General features: G+C 51.6%; 1 protein-coding gene across 1 annotated transcript in view; it reads left to right on the forward strand.

Moving 5' to 3' along the window:
• Positions 1–284: 284 nt before the first annotated feature.
• SCTR (secretin receptor) overlaps positions 285–20397 on the forward strand; it is a 109210-nt gene continuing 89097 nt past the window's right edge. Inside the window, exon 1 of the mRNA XM_063932229.1 lies at positions 285–576. Coding sequence (XP_063788299.1) covers positions 532–576 — 45 coding nt within the window. The 5' untranslated portion in view covers positions 285–531. The remainder of the gene's footprint in view (positions 577–20397) is intronic.

Raw genomic sequence — 20397 nt, forward strand, 5'->3', positions numbered from 1 at the left:
CAGCGCGCGTCTCTAACCCTGCTTTCACCAGTGGAAGGATGCAGCTGGGAAAGTTTCCCAGCATGTTTCAGATCTGATAAATGTGCCATAGATCCGTGACTTTATTTCTGAGCGACTGACAGATATTTTATATGTATTTTCCACATTTGGAATGCAAATTCCGCCGGCTGCCAAGGTCCTGGTGATACCGTAGTTAATAAATACCCATCCAGCTTCATAGAGAGCGGGGACGTGTGAATGTTTAATTAGGATTAGTGAGTGGCAGTGGTCGGAGGAGAGGAGGGGTTACTGTGTCTCCTATTGCGCTTTCCATCAGTCACATCCCGGGATCCCAGTGTTAGTCCAGCTTCTCCACCGGCTCACTTCTCCACTCTTTTCACTGATTCATACATCTCCCCGAGTGACCTGCTGACTCCTGATCACTGCTACAGATCAGTTACCCCGATCAGGGCGGGCGACACGGGCTCTGCGACTCCCGAGGACCATAAGATGATCGCTTAGAGGGACTAACACCCTGGACACATCTGCGGAATGGGGACTCTCGCCCTGGCAGCGATCTTAGCTGTGTCTTCCCCTGTAAGTATAGGACTCTCACATTAATAGAACACCACCGAGTAGCATCATCCTTCTTTATGTTCTACCAGGTTAGATTTCTACAAGAGCAGATGTTCTTCTCAGCAATGTTACAATCAAATGTTCATGTACACACTAGATAGATTTCTGTAAATAGGAAACGCAACATTTGTATTTAAAACATGTGTGACTCCAGATAGCGGAGGAGGGAGATGTGTCTGGAACTATTGTGTCCTTTACAGAACCATGGGGGTAATTCCAAGTTGATCGCAGCAGGAAACTTTTTAGCAGTTGGGCAAAACCATGTGAACTGCAGGGGGGGCAGATATAACATTTGCAGAGAGAGTTAGATTTGGGTGGGTTATTTTGTTTCTGTGCAGGGTAAATACTGTCTGCTTTGTTTTTACACTGCAATTTAGATTGCAGATTGAACTCACCCCACCCAAATCTAACTCTCTCTGCACATGTTATATCTGCCCCCCCTGCAGTGCACATGGTTTTGCCTAACTGCTAAAAAATTTCCTGCTGCGATCAACTTGGAATTACCCCCAATGTTACTCTGACAAATGATTGCGCTTGTTTTGCATATTATATCTATTGATCTGGTTTAAATCCTGTTACAACATATTTCTGTCTGTGGAAAGCTACGTACGATGTTACAGTATACCTTTATCACAAGCATGAATGTCACTAGTTATCTGGTATCTGTCACACTGTGAGCACTGTATCATATACTGTCACTTACTATGTAACTAATGTGCTGGGTGTATACTGGCTGCAGGAACAGGATGCTGGTGTGTGGGGTTGGGGGATGGATTTGGTCAAAGACGTGTGAGTGAGGGTCGTTGGTGAACATGCAGCGGCGGAGAGACGGGGTATTTGTATATGGACTGTGTGATGTACACAGTACTGAGGACAGAGGGGGTTATTCTGAGTTGATCGCTAGCAGCTTTTGTTCGCTGCGCAGCGATCAGGCAAAAAAACGGCACTCCTGCGCATGCGTATGCAGCGCATTGCGCACGCGCGTCGTACGATTACAACGAACGATGTAGTTTCACACAAGGTCTAGCGAAGCATTGCAGTCGCACTGCTGACCGCAGTGTGATTGAAAGGAAGAGGGCGTTTCTGGGTGTCAACTGACCGTTTTCAGGGAGTGTTCAAAAAATGCAGGCGTGCCAGGAAAAACGCAGGGCGTGTTCGTGACGTCAAATCAGGAACTGAATAGTCTGAAGCTACTCTGACACTGCACAAAAATATTTTGTAGCCGCTTTGCGATTCCTTCGTTCGCACTTCTGCTAAGCTAAAATACACTCCCCAGTGGGCAGCGGCATAGCGATTGCACGGCTGCTAAAAACTGCTAGCGAGCGAACAACTCTGAATGACCCCCCGAGAGTGTTGATGTACACAGCACTGGGGAGAGACAGTGTTGATGTACACAGTGCTGGGGAGAGAGAGTGTTGATGTACACAGTGCTGGGGGAGAGAGAGTGTTGATGTACACAGCGCTGGGGAGAGAGAGTGTTGATGTACACAGTACTGGGGAGAGAGAGTGATGATGTACACAGCGCTGGGGAGAGAGAGTGTTGATGTACACAGCACTGGGGAGAGACAGTGTTGATGTACATAGCGCTGGGGAGAGAGAGTGTTGATGTACACAGCGCTGGGGAGAGAGTGTTGATGTACACAGCGCTGGGGAGAGAGAGTGTTGATGTACACAGCGCTGGGGAGAGAAAGTGTTGATGTATACTGTGCTGGGGAGAGAGAGTTTTTATGTACACAGCGCTGGGGAGAGAGAGTGTTGATGTACACAGCGCTGGGGAGAGATAGTATTGATGTACACAGTGCTGGGGGAGAGAGAGTGTTGATGTACACAGCACTGGGGAGAGAGAGTGTTGATGTACACAGCGCTGGGGGAGAGAGAGTGTTGATGTACACAGCGCTGGGGAGAGAGAGTGTTGATGTACACAGCGCTGGGGAGAGAGATTGTTGATGTACACAGCGCTGGGGAGAGAGATTGTTGATGTACACAGCGCTGGGGAGAGAGAGTGTTGATGTACACAGCGCTGGGGAGAGAGAGTGTTGATGTACACAGCGCTGGGGAGAGAGAGTGTTGATGTACACAGTACTGGGGAGAGAGAGTGTTGATATACACAGCGCTGGGGAGAGAGAGTGTTGATGTACACAGCGCTGGGGAGAGAGAGTGTTGATGTGCACAGCGCTGGGGAGAGAGTGTTGATGTACACAGCGCTGGGGAGAGAGAGTGATGATGTACACAGTGCTGGGGAGAGAGAGTGTTGATGTACACAGCGCTGGGGAGAGAGAGTGTTGATGTACACAGTGCTGGGGAGAGAGAGTGTTGATGTACACAGCGCTGGAGAGAGAGAGTGTTGATGTACACAGTGCTGGGGGAGAGAGAGTGTTGATGTACACAGCTGGGGAGAGAGAGTGTTAATGTACACAGCGCTGGGGAGAGACAGTGTTGATGTACACAGTGCTGGGGAGAGAGAGTGTTGATGTACACAGTGCTGGGGAGAGAGAGTGTTGATGTACACAGCGCTGGGGAGAGAGTGTTGATGTAAACAGCGCTGGGGAGAGAGAGTGTTGATGTACACAGCCCTGGGGAGAGAGAGTGTTGATGTACACAGCTGTGGAGAGAGAGTGTTGATGTACACAGCGCTGGAGAGAGAGAGTGTTGATGTACACAGTGCTGGGGTAGAGAGAGTGTTGATGTACACAGCTGGGGAGAGAGTGTTGATGTACACAGCACTGGGGAGAGACAGTGTTGATGTACATAATGCTGGGGAGAGAGAGTGTTGATGTACACAGCGCTGGGGAGAGAGAGTGTTGATGTACACAGCGCTGGGGAGAGAGAGTGTTGATGCACACTGCACTGGGGAGAGAGAGTGTTGATGTATACTGTGCTGGGGAGAGAGAGTTTTTATGTACACAGCGCTGGGGAGAGAGAGTGTTGATGTACACAGTGCTGGCGGAGAGAAAGTGTTGATGTACACAGCTGGGGAGAGAGAGTGTTGATGTACACAGCGCTGGGGAGAGAGAGTGTTGATGTACACAGCGCTGGGGGAGAGAGAGTGTTGATGTACACAGCGCTGGGGAGAGAGAGTGTTGATGTACACAGCGCTGGGGAGAGAGAGTGTTGATGTACACAGCGCTGGGGGGGAGAGAGTGTTGATGTACACAATGTTGGGGGAGAGAGAGTGTTGATGTACACAGCTGGGGAGAGAGAGTGTTGATGTACACAGCGCTGGGGAGAGAGAGAGTTGATGTACACAGTCCTGGGGGAGAGAGAGTGTTGATGTACACAGCGCTGGGGAGAGAGAGTGTTGATGTACACAGCACTGGGGAGAGAGAGTGTTGATGTACACAGCGCTGGGGGGGAGAGAGTCTTGATGTACACAGTGCTGGGGGAGAGAGAGTGTTGATGTACACAGCTGGGGAGAGAGAGTGTTGATGTACACAGTACTGGGGAGAGAGAGTGTTGATGTACACAGCTGGGGAGAGAGAGAGTGTTGATGTACACAGCACTGGGGAGAGACAGTATTGATGTACATAATGCTGGGGAGAGAGAGTGTTGATGTACACAGCGTTGGGGAGAGAGTGTTGATGTACGCAGCGCTGTGGAGAGAGTGTTGATGTACACAGCGCTGGGGAGAGAGAGTGTTGATGTACACAGCTGGGGAGAGAGAGTGTTGATGTACACAGCGCTGGAGTGAGAGAGTGTTGATGTACACAGTGCTGGGGTAGAGACAGTGTTGATGTACACAGTGCTGGGGAGAGAGTGTTGATGTACACAGTACTGGGGAGAGAGAGTGTTGATGTACACAGCTGGGGAGAGAGAGTGTTGATGTACACAGCGCTGTGGGAGAGAGAGTGTTGATGTACACAGTGCTGGGGAGAGAGAGTGATGATGTACACAGCGCTGGGTAGAGAGAGTGATGATGTACACAGTGCTGGGGAGAGAGAGTGTTGATGTACACAGCGCTGGGGAGAGAGAGTGATGATGTACACAGCGCTGGGTAGAGAGAGTGTTGATGTACACAGCGCTGGGGGAGAAAGAGTGTTGATGTACACAGCGCTGGGGAGAGAGAGTGTTGATGTACACAGAGCTGGGGAGAGAGAGTGTTGCTGTACACAGCGCTGGGGAGAGAGAGTGTTGATGTACACAGCACTGGGGAGAGAGAGTGATGATGTATACAGCGCTGGGGAGACAGTGTTGATGTACACAGTGCTGGTGGAGAGTAATGATGTACACAGTGCTTTGGGAGAGAGAGTGTTGATGTACACAGTGCTGGAGAGAGAGAGTGTTGGTGTACACAGCACTGGGGAGAGAGAGTGTTGATGTACACAGCGCTGGGGAGAGAAAGTGTTGATGTACACAGCACTGGGGAGAGAGAGTGTTGATGTACACAGTGCTGGGGGAGAGAGTGTTGATGAACACAGTGCTGGGGGAGAGAGTGTTGATGTACACAGTGCTGGGGAGAGAGAGTGTTGATGTACACAGCACTGGGGAGAGAGAGAGTGTTGATGTACACAGTGCTGGGGGAGAGAGTGTTGATGTACACAGTGCTGGGGGAGAGAGAGTGTTGATGTACACAGCGCTGGGGAGAGAGAGTGTTGATGTACACAGTGCTGGGGGAGAGAGAGTGTTGATGTACACAGCGCTGGGGAGAGAGAGTGTTGATGTACACAGAGCTGGGGAGAGAGAGTGTTGATGTACACAGCGCTGGGGAGAGAGAGTGTTGATGTACACAGCACTAGGGAGAGAGAGTGATGATGTATACAGCGCTGGGGAGACAGTGTTGATGTACACAGTGCTGGTGGAGAGTAATGATGTACACAGCACTGGGGAGAGAGAGTGTTGATGTACACAGCTGGGGAGAGAGTGTTGATGTACACAGCACTGGGGAGAGACAGTGTTGATGTACATAATGCTGGGGAGAGAGAGTGTTGATGTACACAGCGCTGGGGAGAGAGTGTTGATGTACACAGCGCTGGGGAGAGAGAGTGTTGATGTACACAGCGCTGGGGAGAGAGAGTGTTGATGCACACAGCACTGGGGAGAGAGAGTGTTGATGTATACTGTGCTGGGGAGAGAGAGTTTTTATGTACACAGCGCTGGGGAGAGAGAGTGTTGATGTACACAGTGCTGGCGGAGAGAAAGTGTTGATGTACACAGCTGGGGAGAGAGAGTGTTGATGTACACAGCGCTGGGGAGAGAGAGTGTTGATGTACACAGCGCTGGGGGAGAGAGAGTGTTGATGTACACAGCGCTGGGGAGAGAGAGTGTTGATGTACACAGCGCTGGGGAGAGAGAGTGTTGATGTACACAGCGCTGGGGGGGAGAGAGTGTTGATGTACACAATGTTGGGGGAGAGAGAGTGTTGATGTACACAGCTGGGGAGAGAGAGTGTTGATGTACACAGCGCTGGGGAGAGAGAGAGTTGATGTACACAGTCCTGGGGGAGAGAGAGTGTTGATGTACACAGCGCTGGGGAGAGAGAGTGTTGATGTACACAGCACTGGGGAGAGAGAGTGTTGATGTACACAGCGCTGGGGGGGAGAGAGTCTTGATGTACACAGTGCTGGGGGAGAGAGAGTGTTGATGTACACAGCTGGGGAGAGAGAGTGTTGATGTACACAGTACTGGGGAGAGAGAGTGTTGATGTACACAGCTGGGGAGAGAGAGAGTGTTGATGTACACAGCACTGGGGAGAGACAGTATTGATGTACATAATGCTGGGGAGAGAGAGTGTTGATGTACACAGCGTTGGGGAGAGAGTGTTGATGTACGCAGCGCTGTGGAGAGAGTGTTGATGTACACAGCGCTGGGGAGAGAGAGTGTTGATGTACACAGCTGGGGAGAGAGAGTGTTGATGTACACAGCGCTGGAGTGAGAGAGTGTTGATGTACACAGTGCTGGGGTAGAGACAGTGTTGATGTACACAGTGCTGGGGAGAGAGTGTTGATGTACACAGTACTGGGGAGAGAGAGTGTTGATGTACACAGCTGGGGAGAGAGAGTGTTGATGTACACAGCGCTGTGGGAGAGAGAGTGTTGATGTACACAGTGCTGGGGAGAGAGAGTGATGATGTACACAGCGCTGGGTAGAGAGAGTGATGATGTACACAGTGCTGGGGAGAGAGAGTGTTGATGTACACAGCGCTGGGGAGAGAGAGTGATGATGTACACAGCGCTGGGTAGAGAGAGTGTTGATGTACACAGCGCTGGGGGAGAAAGAGTGTTGATGTACACAGCGCTGGGGAGAGAGAGTGTTGATGTACACAGAGCTGGGGAGAGAGAGTGTTGCTGTACACAGCGCTGGGGAGAGAGAGTGTTGATGTACACAGCACTGGGGAGAGAGAGTGATGATGTATACAGCGCTGGGGAGACAGTGTTGATGTACACAGTGCTGGTGGAGAGTAATGATGTACACAGTGCTTTGGGAGAGAGAGTGTTGATGTACACAGTGCTGGAGAGAGAGAGTGTTGGTGTACACAGCACTGGGGAGAGAGAGTGTTGATGTACACAGCGCTGGGGAGAGAAAGTGTTGATGTACACAGCACTGGGGAGAGAGAGTGTTGATGTACACAGTGCTGGGGGAGAGAGTGTTGATGAACACAGTGCTGGGGGAGAGAGTGTTGATGTACACAGTGCTGGGGAGAGAGAGTGTTGATGTACACAGCACTGGGGAGAGAGAGAGTGTTGATGTACACAGTGCTGGGGGAGAGAGTGTTGATGTACACAGTGCTGGGGGAGAGAGAGTGTTGATGTACACAGCGCTGGGGAGAGAGAGTGTTGATGTACACAGTGCTGGGGGAGAGAGAGTGTTGATGTACACAGCGCTGGGGAGAGAGAGTGTTGATGTACACAGAGCTGGGGAGAGAGAGTGTTGATGTACACAGCGCTGGGGAGAGAGAGTGTTGATGTACACAGCACTAGGGAGAGAGAGTGATGATGTATACAGCGCTGGGGAGACAGTGTTGATGTACACAGTGCTGGTGGAGAGTAATGATGTACACAGCACTGGGGAGAGAGAGTGTTGATGTACACAGCTGGGGAGAGAGTGTTGATGTACACAGCACTGGGGAGAGACAGTGTTGATGTACATAATGCTGGGGAGAGAGAGTGTTGATGTACACAGCGCTGGGGAGAGAGTGTTGATGTACACAGCGCTGGGGAGAGAGAGTGTTGATGTACACAGCGCTGGGGAGAGAGAGTGTTGATGCACACAGCACTGGGGAGAGAGAGTGTTGATGTATACTGTGCTGGGGAGAGAGAGTTTTTATGTACACAGCGCTGGGGAGAGAGAGTGTTGATGTACACAGTGCTGGCGGAGAGAAAGTGTTGATGTACACAGCTGGGGAGAGAGAGTGTTGATGTACACAGCGCTGGGGAGAGAGAGTGTTGATGTACACAGCGCTGGGGGAGAGAGAGTGTTGATGTACACAGCGCTGGGGAGAGAGAGTGTTGATGTACACAGCGCTGGGGAGAGAGAGTGTTGATGTACACAGCGCTGGGGGGGAGAGAGTGTTGATGTACACAATGTTGGGGGAGAGAGAGTGTTGATGTACACAGCTGGGGAGAGAGAGTGTTGATGTACACAGCGCTGGGGAGAGAGAGAGTTGATGTACACAGTCCTGGGGGAGAGAGAGTGTTGATGTACACAGCGCTGGGGAGAGAGAGTGTTGATGTACACAGCACTGGGGAGAGAGAGTGTTGATGTACACAGCGCTGGGGGGGAGAGAGTCTTGATGTACACAGTGCTGGGGGAGAGAGAGTGTTGATGTACACAGCTGGGGAGAGAGAGTGTTGATGTACACAGTACTGGGGAGAGAGAGTGTTGATGTACACAGCTGGGGAGAGAGAGAGTGTTGATGTACACAGCACTGGGGAGAGACAGTATTGATGTACATAATGCTGGGGAGAGAGAGTGTTGATGTACACAGCGTTGGGGAGAGAGTGTTGATGTACGCAGCGCTGTGGAGAGAGTGTTGATGTACACAGCGCTGGGGAGAGAGAGTGTTGATGTACACAGCTGGGGAGAGAGAGTGTTGATGTACACAGCGCTGGAGTGAGAGAGTGTTGATGTACACAGTGCTGGGGTAGAGACAGTGTTGATGTACACAGTGCTGGGGAGAGAGTGTTGATGTACACAGTACTGGGGAGAGAGAGTGTTGATGTACACAGCTGGGGAGAGAGAGTGTTGATGTACACAGCGCTGTGGGAGAGAGAGTGTTGATGTACACAGCGCTGGGGAGAGAGAGTGTTGATGTACACAGCGCTGGGGGGGAGAGAGTGTTGATGTACACAATGTTGGGGGAGAGAGAGTGTTGATGTACACAGCTGGGGAGAGAGAGTGTTGATGTACACAGCGCTGGGGAGAGAGAGAGTTGATGTACACAGTCCTGGGGGAGAGAGAGTGTTGATGTACACAGCGCTGGGGAGAGAGAGTGTTGATGTACACAGCACTGGGGAGAGAGAGTGTTGATGTACACAGCGCTGGGGGGGAGAGAGTCTTGATGTACACAGTGCTGGGGGAGAGAGAGTGTTGATGTACACAGCTGGGGAGAGAGAGTGTTGATGTACACAGTACTGGGGAGAGAGAGTGTTGATGTACACAGCTGGGGAGAGAGAGAGTGTTGATGTACACAGCACTGGGGAGAGACAGTATTGATGTACATAATGCTGGGGAGAGAGAGTGTTGATGTACACAGCGTTGGGGAGAGAGTGTTGATGTACGCAGCGCTGTGGAGAGAGTGTTGATGTACACAGCGCTGGGGAGAGAGAGTGTTGATGTACACAGCTGGGGAGAGAGAGTGTTGATGTACACAGCGCTGGAGTGAGAGAGTGTTGATGTACACAGTGCTGGGGTAGAGACAGTGTTGATGTACACAGTGCTGGGGAGAGAGTGTTGATGTACACAGTACTGGGGAGAGAGAGTGTTGATGTACACAGCTGGGGAGAGAGAGTGTTGATGTACACAGCGCTGTGGGAGAGAGAGTGTTGATGTACACAGTGCTGGGGAGAGAGAGTGATGATGTACACAGCGCTGGGTAGAGAGAGTGATGATGTACACAGTGCTGGGGAGAGAGAGTGTTGATGTACACAGCGCTGGGGAGAGAGAGTGATGATGTACACAGCGCTGGGTAGAGAGAGTGTTGATGTACACAGCGCTGGGGGAGAAAGAGTGTTGATGTACACAGCGCTGGGGAGAGAGAGTGTTGATGTACACAGAGCTGGGGAGAGAGAGTGTTGCTGTACACAGCGCTGGGGAGAGAGAGTGTTGATGTACACAGCACTGGGGAGAGAGAGTGATGATGTATACAGCGCTGGGGAGACAGTGTTGATGTACACAGTGCTGGTGGAGAGTAATGATGTACACAGTGCTTTGGGAGAGAGAGTGTTGATGTACACAGTGCTGGAGAGAGAGAGTGTTGGTGTACACAGCACTGGGGAGAGAGAGTGTTGATGTACACAGCGCTGGGGAGAGAAAGTGTTGATGTACACAGCACTGGGGAGAGAGAGTGTTGATGTACACAGTGCTGGGGGAGAGAGTGTTGATGAACACAGTGCTGGGGGAGAGAGTGTTGATGTACACAGTGCTGGGGAGAGAGAGTGTTGATGTACACAGCACTGGGGAGAGAGAGAGTGTTGATGTACACAGTGCTGGGGGAGAGAGTGTTGATGTACACAGTGCTGGGGGAGAGAGAGTGTTGATGTACACAGCGCTGGGGAGAGAGAGTGTTGATGTACACAGTGCTGGGGGAGAGAGAGTGTTGATGTACACAGCGCTGGGGAGAGAGAGTGTTGATGTACACAGAGCTGGGGAGAGAGAGTGTTGATGTACACAGCGCTGGGGAGAGAGAGTGTTGATGTACACAGCACTAGGGAGAGAGAGTGATGATGTATACAGCGCTGGGGAGACAGTGTTGATGTACACAGTGCTGGTGGAGAGTAATGATGTACACAGCACTGGGGAGAGAGAGTGTTGATGTACACAGCTGGGGAGAGAGTGTTGATGTACACAGCACTGGGGAGAGACAGTGTTGATGTACATAATGCTGGGGAGAGAGAGTGTTGATGTACACAGCGCTGGGGAGAGAGTGTTGATGTACACAGCGCTGGGGAGAGAGAGTGTTGATGTACACAGCGCTGGGGAGAGAGAGTGTTGATGCACACAGCACTGGGGAGAGAGAGTGTTGATGTATACTGTGCTGGGGAGAGAGAGTTTTTATGTACACAGCGCTGGGGAGAGAGAGTGTTGATGTACACAGTGCTGGCGGAGAGAAAGTGTTGATGTACACAGCTGGGGAGAGAGAGTGTTGATGTACACAGCGCTGGGGAGAGAGAGTGTTGATGTACACAGCGCTGGGGGAGAGAGAGTGTTGATGTACACAGCGCTGGGGAGAGAGAGTGTTGATGTACACAGCGCTGGGGAGAGAGAGTGTTGATGTACACAGCGCTGGGGGGGAGAGAGTGTTGATGTACACAATGTTGGGGGAGAGAGAGTGTTGATGTACACAGCTGGGGAGAGAGAGTGTTGATGTACACAGCGCTGGGGAGAGAGAGAGTTGATGTACACAGTCCTGGGGGAGAGAGAGTGTTGATGTACACAGCGCTGGGGAGAGAGAGTGTTGATGTACACAGCACTGGGGAGAGAGAGTGTTGATGTACACAGCGCTGGGGGGGAGAGAGTCTTGATGTACACAGTGCTGGGGGAGAGAGAGTGTTGATGTACACAGCTGGGGAGAGAGAGTGTTGATGTACACAGTACTGGGGAGAGAGAGTGTTGATGTACACAGCTGGGGAGAGAGAGAGTGTTGATGTACACAGCACTGGGGAGAGACAGTATTGATGTACATAATGCTGGGGAGAGAGAGTGTTGATGTACACAGCGTTGGGGAGAGAGTGTTGATGTACGCAGCGCTGTGGAGAGAGTGTTGATGTACACAGCGCTGGGGAGAGAGAGTGTTGATGTACACAGCTGGGGAGAGAGAGTGTTGATGTACACAGCGCTGGAGTGAGAGAGTGTTGATGTACACAGTGCTGGGGTAGAGACAGTGTTGATGTACACAGTGCTGGGGAGAGAGTGTTGATGTACACAGTACTGGGGAGAGAGAGTGTTGATGTACACAGCTGGGGAGAGAGAGTGTTGATGTACACAGCGCTGTGGGAGAGAGAGTGTTGATGTACACAGTGCTGGGGAGAGAGAGTGATGATGTACACAGCGCTGGGTAGAGAGAGTGATGATGTACACAGTGCTGGGGAGAGAGAGTGTTGATGTACACAGCGCTGGGGAGAGAGAGTGATGATGTACACAGCGCTGGGTAGAGAGAGTGTTGATGTACACAGTGCTGGGGGAGAAAGAGTGTTGATGTACACAGCGCTGGGGAGAGAGAGTGTTGATGTACACAGAGCTGGGGAGAGAGAGTGTTGCTGTACACAGCGCTGGGGAGAGAGAGTGTTGATGTACACAGCACTGGGGAGAGAGAGTGATGATGTATACAGCGCTGGGGAGACAGTGTTGATGTACACAGTGCTGGTGGAGAGTAATGATGTACACAGTGCTTTGGGAGAGAGAGTGTTGATGTACACAGTGCTGGAGAGAGAGAGTGTTGGTGTACACAGCACTGGGGAGAGAGAGTGTTGATGTACACAGCGCTGGGGAGAGAAAGTGTTGATGTACACAGCACTGGGGAGAGAGAGTGTTGATGTACACAGTGCTGGGGGAGAGAGTGTTGATGAACACAGTGCTGGGGGAGAGAGTGTTGATGTACACAGTGCTGGGGAGAGAGAGTGTTGATGTACACAGCACTGGGGGGAGAGAGAGTGTTGATGTACACAGTGCTGGGGGAGAGAGTGTTGATGTACACAGTGCTGGGGGAGAGAGAGTGTTGATGTACACAGCGCTGGGGAGAGAGAGTGTTGATGTACACAGTGCTGGGGGAGAGAGAGTGTTGATGTACACAGCGCTGGGGAGAGAGAGTGTTGATGTACACAGAGCTGGGGAGAGAGAGTGTTGATGTACACAGCGCTGGGGAGAGAGAGTGTTGATGTACACAGCACTGGGGAGAGAGAGTGATGATGTATACAGCGCTGGGGAGACAGTGTTGATGTACACAGTGCTGGTGGAGAGTAATGATGTACACAGCACTGGGGAGAGAGAGTGTTGATGTACACAGTGCTGGGGGAGAGAGTGTTGATGTACACAGTGCTGGGGGAGAGAGTGTTGATGTACACAGTGCTGGGGAGAGAGAGTGTTGATGTACACAGTACTGGGGAGAGAGAGTGTTGATGCACACAGTGCTGGGGGAGAGAGTGTTGATGTACACAGTGCTGGGGGAGAGAGTGTTGATGTACACAGTACTGGGGAGAGAGAGTGTTGATGTACACAGTGCTGGGGAGAGAGAGTGTTGATGTACACAGTGCTGGGGAGAGAGATTGATGATGTACACAGTGCTGGGGAGAGAGAGTGTTGATGTACACTGTGCTGGGGAGTGTGTTGATGTACACAGCGCTGGGGAGAGAGAGTGTTGATGTACACAGTGCTGGGGGAGAGAGTGTTGATGTACACAGCGCTGGGGAGAGAGAGTGTTGATGTACACAGCGCTGGGGAGAGAGAGTGTTGATGTACACAGCGCTGGGGAGAGAGAGTGATGATGTACACAGTGCTGGGTAGAGAGAGTGTTGATGTACACAGCGCTGGGGAGAGAGAGTGATGATGTACACAGTGCTGGGTAGAGAGAGTGTTGATGTACACAGTACTGGGGAGAGAGTGTTGATGTACACAGCGCTGGGGAGAGAGAGTGTTGATGTACACAGTCCTGGGGGAGAGAGAGTGTTGATGTACACAGCGCTGGGGAGAGAGAGTGTTGATGTACACAGCACTGGGGAGAGAGAGTGTTGATGTACACAGCGCTGGGGGGGAGAGAGTCTTGATGTACACAGTGCTGGGGGAGAGAGAGTGTTGATGTACACAGCTGGGGAGAGAGAGTGTTGATGTACACAGTACTGGGGAGAGAGAGTGTTGATGTACACAGCTGGGGAGAGAGAGTGTTGATGTACACAGCACTGGGAAGAGACAATATTGATGTACATAATGCTGGGGAGAGAGAGTGTTGATGTACACAGCGCTGGGGAGAGAGTGTTGATGTACACAGCGCTGTGGAGAGAGAGTGTTGATGTACACAGCGCTGGGGAGAGAGAGTGTTGATGTACACAGCTGGGGAGAGAGAGTGTTGATGTACACAGCGCTGGAGAGAGAGAGTGTTGATGTACACAGTGCTGGGGTAGAGACAGTGTTGATGTACACAGTGCTGGGGAGAGAGTGTTGATGTACACAGTACTGGGGAGAGAGAGTGTTGATGTACACAGCTGGGGAGAGAGAGTGTTGATGTACACAGCGCTGTGGGAGAGAGAGTGTTGATGTACACAGTGCTGGGGAGAGAGAGTGATGATGTACACAGCGCTGGGTAGAGAGAGTGATGATGTACACAGTGCTGGGGGGAGAGAGTGTTGATGTACACAGCACTGGGGAGAGAGAGTGTTGATGTACACAGCGCTGGGGAGAGAAATTGTTGATGTACACAGCACTGGGGAGAGAGAGTGTTGATGTACACAGTGCTGGGGGAGAGAGTGTTGATGTACACAGTGCTGGGGGAGGGAGTGTTGATGTACACAGTGCTGGGGAGAGAGAGTGTTGATGTACACAGCACTGGGGAGGGAGAGAGAGAGTGTTGATGTACACAGTGCTGGGGGAGAGAGTGTTGATGTACACAGTGCTGGGGGAGAGAGAGTGTTGATGTACACAGCGCTGGGGAGAGAGAGTGTTGATGTACACAGTGCTGGGGGAGAGAGAGTGTTGATGTACACAGCGCTGGGGAGAGAGAGTGTTGATGTACACAGAGCTGGGGAGAGAGAGTGTTTATGTACACAGCGCTGGGGAGAGAGAGTGTTGATGTACACAGCACTGGGGAGAGAGAGTGATGATGTATACAGCGCTGGGGAGACAGTGTTGATGTACACAGTGCTGGTGGAGAGTAATGATGTACACAGCACTGGGGAGAGAGAGTGTTGATGTACACAGTGCTGGGGGAGAGAGTGTTGATGTACACAGTGCTGGGGGAGAGAGTGTTGATGTACACAGTGCTGGGGAGAGAGAGTGTTGATGTACACAGTACTGGGGAGAGAGAGTGTTGATGTACACAGTGTTGGGGGAGAGAGTGTTGATGTACACAGTGCTGGGGGAGAGAGTGTTGATGTACACAGTACTGGGGAGAGAGAGTGTTGATGTACACAGTGCTGGGGAGAGAGAGTGTTGATGTACACAGTGCTGGGGAGAGAGATTGATGATGTACACAGTGCTGGCGAGAGAGAGTGTTGATGTACACTGTGCTGGGGAGAGTGTTGATGTACACAGCGCTGGGGAGAGAGAGTGTTGATGTACACAGTGCTGGGGGAGAGAGTGTTGATGTACACAGCACTGGGGAGAGAGAGTGTTGATGTACACAGCGCTGGGGAGAGAGAGTGTTGATGTACACAGCGCTGGGGAGAGAGAGTGATGATGTACACAGTGCTGGGTAGAGAGAGTGTTGATGTACACAGCGCTGGGGAGAGAGAGTGATGATGTACACAGTGCTGGGTAGAGAGAGTGTTGATGTACACAGTACTGGGGAGAGAGAGTGTTGATGTACACAGTCCTGGGGGAGAGAGAGTGTTGATGTACACAGCGCTGGGGAGAGAGAGTGTTGATGTACACAGCACTGGGGAGAGAGAGTGTTGATGTACACAGCGCTGGGGGGGGGAGAGAGTCTTGATGTACACAGTGCTGGGGGAGAGAGAGTGTTGATGTATACAGCTGGGGAGAGAGAGTGTTGATGTACACAGTACTGGGGAGAGAGAGTGTTGATGTACACAGCTGGGGAGAGAGAGTGTTGATGTACACAGCACTGGGGAGAGACAGTATTGATGTACATAATGCTGGGGAGAGAGAGTGTTGATGTACACAGCTCTGGGGAGAGAGTGTTGATGTACACAGCGCTGTGGAGAGAGAGTGTTGATGTACACAGCGCTGGGGAGAGAGAGTGTTGATGTACACAGCTGGGGAGAGAGAGTGTTGATGTACACAGCGCTGGAGAGAGAGAGTGTTGATGTACACAGTGCTGGGGTAGAGACAGTGTTGATGTACACAGTGCTGGGGAGAGAGTGTTGATGTACACAGTACTGGGGAGAGAGAGTGTTGATGTACACAGCTGGGGAGAGAGTGTTGATGTACACAGCGCTGTGGGAGAGAGAGTGTTGATGTACACAGTGCTGGGGAGAGAGAGTGATGATGTACACAGCGCTGGGTAGAGAGAGTGATGATGTACACAGTGCTGGGGAGAGAGAGTGTTGATGTACACAGCGCTGGGGAGAGAGAGTGATGATGTACACAGCGCTGGGTAGAGAGAGTGTTGATGTACACAGTGCTGGGGGAGAGAGAGAGTGTTGATTTACACAGCGCTGGGGAGAGAGAGTGTTGATGTACACAGAGCTGGGGAGAGAGAGTGTTGATGTACACAGCGCTGGGGAGAGATAGTGTTGATGTACACAGCACTGGGGAGAGAGAGTGATGATGTATACAGCGCTGGGGAGACAGTGTTGATGTACACAGTGCTGGTGGAGAGTAATGATGTACACAGTGCTGGGGGAGAGAGAGTGATGATGTACACAGTGCTGGGGGAGAGAGAGTGTTGATGTACACAGTGCTGGAGAAAGAGAGTGTTGATGTACACAGCGCTGGGGAGAGAGAGTGTTGATGTACACAGCACTGGGGAGAGAAAGTGTTGATGTACACAGCACTGGGGAGAGAGAGTGTTGATGTACACAGTGCTGGGGGAGAGAGTGTTGATGTACACAGTGCTGGGGGAGAGAGTGTTGATGTACACAGTGCTGGGGAGAGAAAGTGTTGATGTACACAGCACTGGGGAGAGAGAGTGTTGATGTACACAGTGCTGGGGGAGAGAGTGTTGATGAACACAGTGCTGGGAGAGAGAGTGTTGATGTACACAGCGCTGGGGAGAGAGAGTGTTGATGTACACAGCACTGGGGAGAGAGAGTGTTGATGTACACAGCGCTGGGGGGGAGAGAGTCTTGATGTACACAGTGCTGGGGGAGAGAGAGTGTTGATGTACACAGCTGGGGAGAGAGAGTGTTGATGTACACAGTACTGGGGAGAGAGAGTGTTGATGTACACAGCTGGGGAGAGAGAGAGTGTTGATGTACACAGCACTGGGGAGAGACAGTATTGATGTACATAATGCTGGGGAGAGAGAGTGTTGATGTACACAGCGTTGGGGAGAGAGTGTTGATGTACGCAGCGCTGTGGAGAGAGTGTTGATGTACACAGCGCTGGGGAGAGAGAGTGTTGATGTACACAGCTGGGGAGAGAGAGTGTTGATGTACACAGCGCTGGAGTGAGAGAGTGTTGATGTACACAGTGCTGGGGTAGAGACAGTGTTGATGTACACAGTGCTGGGGAGAGAGTGTTGATGTACACAGTACTGGGGAGAGAGAGTGTTGATGTACACAGCTGGGGAGAGAGAGTGTTGATGTACACAGCGCTGTGGGAGAGAGAGTGTTGATGTACACAGTGCTGGGGAGAGAGAGTGATGATGTACACAGCGCTGGGTAGAGAGAGTGATGATGTACACAGTGCTGGGGAGAGAGAGTGTTGATGTACACAGCGCTGGGGAGAGAGAGTGATGATGTACACAGCGCTGGGTAGAGAGAGTGTTGATGTACACAGTGCTGGGGGAGAAAGAGTGTTGATGTACACAGCGCTGGGGAGAGAGAGTGTTGATGTACACAGAGCTGGGGAGAGAGAGTGTTGCTGTACACAGCGCTGGGGAGAGAGAGTGTTGATGTACACAGCACTGGGGAGAGAGAGTGATGATGTATACAGCGCTGGGGAGACAGTGTTGATGTACACAGTGCTGGTGGAGAGTAATGATGTACACAGTGCTTTGGGAGAGAGAGTGTTGATGTACACAGTGCTGGAGAGAGAGAGTGTTGGTGTACACAGCACTGGGGAGAGAGAGTGTTGATGTACACAGCGCTGGGGAGAGAAAGTGTTGCTGTACACAGCACTGGGGAGAGAGAGTGTTGATGTACACAGTGCTGGGGGAGAGAGTGTTGATGAACACAGTGCTGGGGGAGAGAGTGTTGATGTACACAGTGCTGGGGAGAGAGAGTGTTGATGTACACAGCACTGGGGAGAGAGAGAGTGTTGATGTACACAGTGCTGGGGGAGAGAGTGTTGATGTACACAGTGCTGGGGGAGAGAGAGTGTTGATGTACACAGCGCTGGGGAGAGAGAGTGTTGATGTACACAGTGCTGGGGGAGAGAGAGTGTTGATGTACACAGCGCTGGGGAGAGAGAGTGTTGATGTACACAGAGCTGGGGAGAGAGAGTGTTGATGTACACAGCGCTGGGGAGAGAGAGTGTTGATGTACACAGCACTGGGGAGAGAGAGTGATGATGTATACAGCGCTGGGGAGACAGTGTTGATGTACACAGTGCTGGTGGAGAGTAATGATGTACACAGCACTGGGGAGAGAGAGTGTTGATGTACACAGTGCTGGGGGAGAGAGTGTTGATGTACACAGTGCTGGGGGAGAGAGTGTTGATGTACACAGTGCTGGGGAGAGAGAGTGTTGATGTACACAGTACTGGGGAGAGAGAGTGTTGATGCACACAGTGCTGGGGGAGAGAGTGTTGATGTACACAGTGCTGGGGGAGAGAGTGTTGATGTACACAGTACTGGGGAGAGAGAGTGTTGATGTACACAGTGCTGGGGAGAGAGAGTGTTGATGTACACAGTGCTGGGGAGAGAGATTGATGATGTACACAGTGCTGGGGAGAGAGAGTGTTGATGTACACTGTGCTGGGGAGTGTGTTGATGTACACAGCGCTGGGGAGAGAGAGTGTTGATGTACACAGTGCTGGGGGAGAGAGTGTTGATGTACACAGCGCTGGGGAGAGAGAGTGTTGATGTACACAGCGCTGGGGAGAGAGAGTGTTGATGTACACAGCGCTGGGGAGAGAGAGTGATGATGTACACAGTGCTGGGTAGAGAGAGTGTTGATGTACACAGCGCTGGGGAGAGAGAGTGATGATGTACACAGTGCTGGGTAGAGAGAGTGTTGATGTACACAGTACTGGGGAGAGAGAGTGTTGATGTACACAGCGCTGGGGAGAGAGAGTGTTGATGTACACAGTCCTGGGGGAGAGAGAGTGTTGATGTACACAGCGCTGGGGAGAGAGAGTGTTGATGTACACAGCACTGGGGAGAGAGAGTGTTGATGTACACAGCGCTGGGGGGGAGAGAGTCTTGATGTACACAGTGCTGGGGGAGAGAGAGTGTTGATGTACACAGCTGGGGAGAGAGAGTGTTGATGTACACAGTACTGGGGAGAGAGAGTGTTGATGTACACAGCTGGGGAGAGAGAGTGTTGATGTACACAGCACTGGGAAGAGACAGTATTGATGTACATAATGCTGGGGAGAGAGAGTGTTGATGTACACAGCGCTGGGGAGAGAGTGTTGATGTACACAGCGCTGTGGAGAGAGAGTGTTGATGTACACAGCGCTGGGGAGAGAGAGTGTTGATGTACACAGCTGGGGAGAGAGAGTGTTGATGTACACAGCGCTGGAGAGAGAGAGTGTTGATGTACACAGTGCTGGGGTAGAGACAGTGTTGATGTACACAGTGCTGGGGAGAGAGTGTTGATGTACACAGTACTGGGGAGAGAGAGTGTTGATGTACACAGCTGGGGAGAGAGAGTGTTGATGTACACAGCGCTGTGGGAGAGAGAGTGTTGATGTACACAGTGCTGGGAGAGAGAGTGATGATGTACACAGCGCTGGGTAGAGAGAGTGATGATGTACACAGTGCTGGGGGGAGAGAGTGTTGATGTACACAGCACTGGGGAGAGAGAGTGTTGATGTACACAGCGCTGGGGAGAGAAATTGTTGATGTACACAGCACTGGGGAGAGAGAGTGTTGATGTACACAGTGCTGGGGGAGAGAGTGTTGATGTACACAGTGCTGGGGGAGAGAGTGTTGATGTACACAGTGCTGGGGAGAGAGAGTGTTGATGTACACAGCACTGGGGAGGGAGAGAGAGAGTGTTGATGTACACAGTGCTGGGGGAGAGAGTGTTGATGTACACAGTGCTGGGGGAGAGAGAGTGTTGATGTACACAGCGCTGGGGAGAGAGAGTGTTGATGTACACAGTGCTGGGGGAGAGAGAGTGTTGATGTACACAGCGCTGGGGAGAGAGAGTGTTGATGTACACAGAGCTGGGGAGAGAGAGTGTTTATGTGCACAGCGCTGGGGAGAGAGAGTGTTGATGTACACAGCACTGGGGAGAGAGAGTGATGATGTATACAGCGCTGGGGAGACAGTGTTGATGTACACAGTGCTGGTGGAGAGTAATGATGTACACAGCACTGGGGAGAGAGAGTGTTGATGTACACAGTGCTGGGGGAGAGAGTGTTGATGTACACAGTGCTGGGGGAGAGAGTGTTGATGTACACAGTGCTGGGGAGAGAGAGTGTTGATGTACACAGTACTGGGGAGAGAGAGTGTTGATGTACACAGTGTTGGGGGAGAGAGTGTTGATGTACACAGTGCTGGGGGAGAGAGTGTTGATGTACACAGTACTGGGGAGAGAGAGTGTTGATGTACACAGTGCTGGGGAGAGAGAGTGTTGATGTACACAGTGCTGGGGAGAGAGATTGATGATGTACACAGTGCTGGCGAGA

This window comes from Pseudophryne corroboree, chromosome 7, assembly GCF_028390025.1.
Source record: "Pseudophryne corroboree isolate aPseCor3 chromosome 7, aPseCor3.hap2, whole genome shotgun sequence".
Taxonomy (NCBI): Eukaryota; Metazoa; Chordata; class Amphibia; order Anura; family Myobatrachidae; genus Pseudophryne; species Pseudophryne corroboree.